The 7,225-nt window shown below is 40.2% G+C and overlaps 1 protein-coding gene across 1 annotated transcript; it reads right to left on the reverse strand.

The window, feature by feature from the left end:
- Nucleotides 1-1,349: 1,349 nt before the first annotated feature.
- actb1 (actin, beta 1) lies at nucleotides 1,350-5,102 on the reverse strand. Its single transcript, XM_081361460.1, has 6 exons — nucleotides 5,000-5,102; nucleotides 3,889-4,013; nucleotides 3,138-3,377; nucleotides 2,361-2,799; nucleotides 2,083-2,264; nucleotides 1,350-1,982 (listed from the first exon to the last, which is right to left on the reverse strand). The coding sequence occupies exons 2-6, from the start codon at nucleotides 4,009-4,011 to the stop codon at nucleotides 1,839-1,841; spliced, it is 1,128 nt and encodes a 375-aa protein (XP_081217586.1). The 5' UTR covers nucleotides 4,012-4,013; nucleotides 5,000-5,102; the 3' UTR covers nucleotides 1,350-1,838.
- Between the last annotated feature and the right edge of the window lie 2,123 nt (nucleotides 5,103-7,225).

Genomic DNA, 7,225 nt, shown 5'->3' on the forward strand with positions numbered 1-7,225 from the left:
AGCAGTTGTGGAAAAGACATAACGAGAAAGACTACATGTCGCCTATGTGACGTCACCCCATAACACATTTTCCCTTCACTTGTTAAATCACAGTGCTAATGCTGCGATAATCTATGGAGACAGATCGAGATGCCTGTGTGTTTTGTACCCAAATGTCACCATTCAAACCAAATGGGCTGTTCTTTCTTCAGATTCCCGTCGAAAGCAGCGAAGAGTTGTAGTCCACAAAGTGCTCTCACACAAAGTCTAACCGTATCAAACTTCTACCCGCTAAATTGTAGCATTCTTCACACGAAAAATTATATTAAAAATTCACAGACAACATATGTTCACATTCATGGCAAAATTCAAACGGGACCAGAAAATAATAATTTTTTCACATTCACTTGCATTGACGATTTTTCAACCTAGAGGTCCACTGGGGTTAGCAGAAGGGGCGGGACTTGCCAGCTCTATAGAGCTCGATGAGCTGCTTCAGGTGTGTTTTATTCGGGATGGAGCTAATCTCCTCAGGACAGTGGCTCCCCAGGAGCAGGGTTGAAGCCCGCAGAATGTAAATTCACTTATGGTGTTGACAAGAAACGAATGAAAGGCCTGTTCTTCAAATGTATACATTTACACAATCGGAGTTAGGTACAGTCAGTGAATTGAATAATAGAAGTTAAGGTTATGAGGTAAGATATCCACCATGAGAGACAATGAAAAATAAGTGCTCTCAATTCAGGTTTCATTGTACATAACTGTTTGCCCAATACATTATTGAAAAGATCAAAACATTCCTTGTATGTTTGACTTCTGTGACAGTGATATATAAAAAAAAGCCAAGTTTTGCTAAAAAAAAAAAAAAATAGTAAACATTTAGGCCTCACAGGTAGAGTTTAGATTGAGATAAGATTAGGCATTGGTTCAATTAAAGCATTCAAGTACCTTTTATAAATGTGCCTTAAACATTACTGGTCTGCATAGACAAAACAATGGCAGTGATATGTTTTAAGATGTCACTGCAAGTTGCTTGCAGTTATAACTTCTCAAACATTTAGTCCAGGACTAGGCCCAAACTTTAAGGTTAAGACTACAAACAAATCTAAACTGTTAAGACACTTGAATTTAAAGAATAATCTGATATGCTTACGAACTAAATCATGCCTCAAAGATCAATGTGCAATTTAACTACAAACCCATTGGCTATTGTTATATAAAATAAAAACCCTTATCATAGGTTGAAGTCAGCCAGATGTAAAAGTGAGACCAAGATTAGATTTTAGTATGCTGGTAAAATCAAAAACAGTTTTAAGTAATTTCAGTCAGTTTGAAACCAGAGCAATACACTGAAGACAGTAGACACTGTGTGGTTTTACATGTGCACGTTTTATTTGGATTTACTTGTCAGTGTACAGAGACACCTTGCTTACATATGCAAGGGACCGTCCCTAAATCACATACCCTAGGGGAGTCCTGCAAGATATTCACTTTTTAAAGGTAAAGCTTTCCCCATTGCAACAATAACAAACTGGGCAAAGTTTAAGGCTGAAGTACAAAAGAAAAACAAAATCAAGTACATATAATTTACATAAACACTTTAACAAAGATCATGTATGCCCACTGTGATGAGGGCAAAGTGGTAGACACATCTGGAATGACTAAAAGAAGAAATGTACATCGAAGTCCTCTCGGGGAAAGCTTCTCCCCCTGCAAGACAACTACCTCCCTTTCCAGTTTACGCATCCTGAGTCAAATGCGCCATACAGAGCAGAAGCCATGCTGATGTCATCTTGAGAGGTTTAGGTTGGTCGTTTGAATCCTACTGCATGGCCATTAAATGGTGGCAACAGTTCTGTTTAGAAGCACTTCCTGTGGACGATGGATGGGCCGGACTCATCGTACTCCTGCTTGCTGATCCACATCTGCTGGAAGGTGGACAGGGAGGCCAAGATGGAGCCACCGATCCAGACGGAGTATTTGCGCTCAGGGGGAGCAATGATCTACAAGAGGAAAGAGATGTTAGCTCATCATTAACCATTGCAAGCAAACTTAACTTCAAGTCTCATTGTTGCATCTTTGCAAGCATTTAAGGTGCATCACCTTGATCTTCATGGTGGAAGGAGCAAGGGAGGTGATCTCCTTCTGCATACGGTCAGCAATGCCAGGGTACATGGTGGTACCTCCAGACAGCACTGTGTTGGCATACAGGTCCTTACGGATGTCCACGTCGCACTTCATGATGGAGTTGAAGGTAGTCTCGTGGATACCGGAAGATTCCATACCTACATAAAGAAAACAAGTTAGTTATCATAAGTAAACCAGTTCATACAGGGATTGGTTAAAGCACAACCAGTTTAAATGCACAGCATGAAACTCACCCAGGAAGGATGGCTGGAAGAGAGCCTCAGGGCAACGGAAACGCTCATTTCCAATGGTGATGACCTGTCCGTCAGGCAGCTCGTAGCTCTTCTCCAGGGAGGAAGAGGAGGCAGCGGTTCCCATCTCCTGCTCGAAGTCCAGGGCCACGTAGCACAGCTTCTCCTTGATGTCACGGACAATTTCTCTCTCGGCCGTGGTGGTGAAGCTGTAGCCACGCTCGGTCAGGATCTTCATCAGGTAGTCTGTCAGGTCACGACCAGCCAGATCCAGACGCAGGATGGCATGGGGAAGAGCATAACCCTCATAGATGGGCACGGTGTGGGTGACACCATCACCGGAGTCCATCACGATACCAGTAGTACGACCAGAAGCATACAGGGAGAGCACAGCCTGGATGGCCACATACATGGCAGGGGTGTTGAAGGTCTCAAACATGATCTGTAGGAAAGAGCAAAGTTAGTTTAATAATAGTAACCCCCTTTAGACACTTCCAAATCCAAACCAATACAAGGTTAAGGAAGCAATACTGGGCAGGAAACCTCACTGGCACACCATGCTTATGGTTCACTCAAGAGGACAATGCTAGTAAGACGTGTTAGAAGAGCTACCATGCAAGAAAGAAAAGAGAAGCAAAGATGGATGAACCTTTTGAACCTCATAACAGTTCATGGGAGAGGACAGAGAGCCTGAGAGGAAATGGACGGAAGAGAAAATGAACAGAGGGAACAAAAGGCAAATAGTAGAAGAGGTCATATGAATGAGTCACAAAAACACACCTGTGTCATCTTCTCCCTGTTGGCTTTGGGATTCAGGGGAGCCTCTGTAAGCAGGACAGGGTGCTCCTCAGGGGCAACACGCAGCTCATTGTAGAAAGTGTGATGCCAGATCTTCTCCATGTCATCCCAGTTGGTCACAATACCGTGCTCAATAGGATACTTAAGGGTCAGGATACCTCTCTTGCTCTGAGCCTCATCTCCCACATAGGAGTCCTTCTGTCCCATGCCAACCATCACTCCCTAGAGAAAGGAAAATTAAAGATTAGTCAACAAGGAAGTGCAAAGAAAATCAAGTAGTTTAAATCTTTTAAAGGCATAAGGGAGTGAACCCATACACATTTAAACGACTGATAAATCAACATTTAGAAAGAGGTCACCTCACTGCTCTGACAGTTCAATTAAAAGTTCTCATCTGATAGTTAATGACACTCTGTAGAGCTGCTTTTTAAGGTGTCATAACTTTAGGACTTGCAACATTAACACCACTGAATTAGAGCTTAACCATCTGTAGAGCTGCTTTACAGCTGAAATTAAGTCAAATTTATTGAATTATGCAAAACTCCTGTCATTACAGTGAAGCTGCTTTGAAAAAAAAAATACATACCGGTAATATAAATTTCACTTGAAATGTTTACTATTATTATAATGCTGTTTTTGTGTTTTTAATTCAACATTTATGCAGTTAAAACAATTTCTAACGTTTTAGTAAGAGACTAATACCCAGATGAAAATAAAATGACTAAATATATACCTGATGCCTGGGTCGGCCAACAATGGAAGGGAAGACAGCACGAGGGGCATCATCTCCAGCAAAACCGGCTTTGCACATTCCGGAGCCGTTATCAACGACCAGGGCAGCGATTTCCTCATCCATGGCTGTACAAAAAAGAAAAGGGAAATCGTTAAAATACTGCAATCCTTTAGCTTCACTTATAGGTGGCGATGATACTTGAGGAACGTGACACGACTGTCCAGTAGGCGGCGCAAAGGCGCAGGGTTGAAACTAAGCGATTTGAGACAAAGGAAGTGGTCAGGCAGTCTCACTATTGCCTTATATGGCAATAAGTTCGAGCAGTCAATGCCGCCGATTCAGCGCGTGGAATCAGACCAACGGACACGACCACTCCCAGTTTCAAAGGCCGAGATAAGCGCTTTACCAAACGACCACCATTATAATCCTGATGCCTGAAAAACTAACCTCTTTATCAAAGTGATCTGTATTGCAGGCATTTCAGTAGATACTACAAGTGCTGCCATCCTATTTAGTGATTAGGAATGACAAGGATGTACAGTGTATTGCAGCCAAACGGTTAACAACAAGAAATTTAAATATATTAAACGTTTAGACCAGTTAAATGAACCAAACGGCTGTGATGTTAAATATGCCGGTTAATGCTTTACAGTAGCCACACCCACCATTCAAACTGCGAACACCGACACGGAAGAAACTACGCCACTAAATCCACATTTAACTGCATTAACGTTATATAGATCAATTAAAAAGGCATTTCACGCCCAAAGCGTGGATTTAAGCCCCTCTAGTTACAAATAGATTAGATTACTTATGGTTAAGTCCCTCCAGCAAAGAAAACTATAAGTTAATTGCGACCGGTTGATACTAAAAGATTTAACTTAGAGAGAAGCACAAAATATTTGTAACCTTAAGATTAGCGTTATAAAAATCCACATTAAAAATTACACGGTTTACTCAAACTGCATTCACAATTAAAACTCAGATCATGAACTGGATATGCGTAGCTTAAGCAATAATAATAATAATAAAAAAAAACTACAACCAGCGACATTACTAACATTATCATCATACCAAATACCACAAAGTAATGTTATAAAGGCATTCTCACCTGTGTATTAGTAGGTTATTGTGAACAAGGGGTATGAAGCTCTTCTCAGCGTGCACTGAAAACTCACAATACTCTGTATGAGGTGGGTCACAGTTTTATACCCGGCGCTGGGGCCGGCTCCTTCCATATAAGGTAAACTTTCGGCATCGAGCGATCTGATTGGCCAGCCGTCGTCCACTTGGCGAGTTTCAAGCTAGTTGCTTGAAATTCAAGTTCTGACTGAGTTGAAATAATGTATGGAGGGCTAATCGAAAAGGCAGAATTATTTGAAAAAGTAAGAAATGAAAAGTCAATTTAATACCACATAAGTATATATATTACTGAATTAAGAATAGTTCAATAATTTGAAATAGGGCGCAGTGAAAATGCCTTACGATTGAGTGTTGAATGCTAAGTATGCGGCTTCATTTTTAATTATTTTTACATAGCTACAGAACAGTTTGCTTACTAGCTCACTGAAACTCTAGCGATGGATCAAATACATTTGAATAAGCCTTTAATCAGGTTGCAGGACTGACAGGACATTGAACACTGGTATTACGACATATAGCCCTTATGTTAGTGCAATTTAATTGTATTTTAATGTATGCTATTGCACTGTAAATGACCATAATGTAGAAACCTATAATGCGACTCATTGTTATTATTGGTAGAATAGAGGAGCCTTATTTAACATAGGCTAATAGACTTAGCTGATTCCTTTTCAGTCATTATTTGACACAAACTAATTTAAATCAATTCATTCAGGATCAGTTTATAAAAATAAATGTATTGTTCGCCTATGGTATGCGATTAATTCGTTTTATTGGGTCAGTTTGGATCATATGAACTACGTGGGCGTGGCTCTCATTTAAAGTACAGATATTTCTCATGACAATTTGTAAAATCAACTGTAAATCAATATTAAAACAGATTAATTAGTCACTGTTTCATATAATCGCAGGGCACTTTTGTGCACAATGCTTTGGATCAGTTTGCAATATGAATTTAAAGCTGCAGTCTGTGGATGCATCTGCGGTCATTCGGGAATTAATTAACGTTAAATGTTGACGGTCTTCATTTGGACCGGTGTCTCCAGTTTCTCAAAAGTATTTAAGATAATCTAGTTCTGGAATGTTAAATATTTTCGGGTTGTCTGCAAAGCAGGGGCCAGAAAAACAAGGACATGTTGCTCGGGAGTCTCCTGAACCGGTCACTTCCTGTCAACCCGGCTTTTGCGTAATACGTCATAACCGATTACGTTTCACGCCGCTGCTGCATTAAAGGTAGCAAAAGACAGATCTCGAGGGTGCTCGCATATTACATGCTACCATCAATTACTTATAATATTTATAAGTTAAATATCAGTTTGTGTCTTAAATGTTGAATGCAGGCGTTCTGAAGATTTTCCAGGGCAACAATAGTTAACTTATTTAAGTTGTTTACTTAAAGTAGAACTGTGATAACTTGGGATTAGCCCCAAATGTCAACAAAAAATATTCTTATACTATTCAAATGAGATCCCATATTTATTTATTATGATTTTACAGTGGAAACTATATGTTTATCCTTTATTGGTTTATGCTTTTTTTTTTGTACGTATAGGTGCCATAAATAGATGCAAATCCCTGTTATATGTGTGTCGCCTTCAGCATGGGCAATCTGAGACGCGTGGCAACACGTCTTGTCTGGGATGCTTTGCATTTCTTGCCTTATCTTATCAGTGTCGAACTAAAAAGGCAGCCAAATTGTGTATTTTATGTTAATGAACTATTCAGGAGGAGCTATATGTTAAAGTATCAGTATCCCACCACCAAAGTGTGGTGTTTGGTCAACAGCCTAGTGAGTAATTTATCTATCGATGAAAGCTTGTCATCAAGAGATTTCTGGAATGGCTGGAACGCAGTGACACCCAACACACCTGCCCACCCCAAACCCAAACATGCGTGCATCAATATTAACACTGAATTTTGACTGTACCGGTTCCCAGTACAGGTGACTCAACAGTGTAATCGTAATGTTACACCTATAGCTCACTGAGCAGAGGTGAGTGAGTCACTACAGCCTACTAACACAAAATATTTCACAAAGTGATGTATGCAATGGTACAGCATTCATTGTTTCCTAGTGGGCGTGTGAGTATCAGCTTGTTGTTTAGGGTGTGGGGGTCCAGGACTATCATGGCGAGAGTAATAACAATGGCATATGTGTGTGTGTGTAAATGATGCTGCTTTATCAGTTTTAGAT

Source organism: Scardinius erythrophthalmus (assembly GCF_964197995.2).
Source record: "Scardinius erythrophthalmus genome assembly, chromosome: 3".
Lineage (NCBI taxonomy): Eukaryota > Metazoa > Chordata > Actinopteri > Cypriniformes > Leuciscidae > Scardinius > Scardinius erythrophthalmus.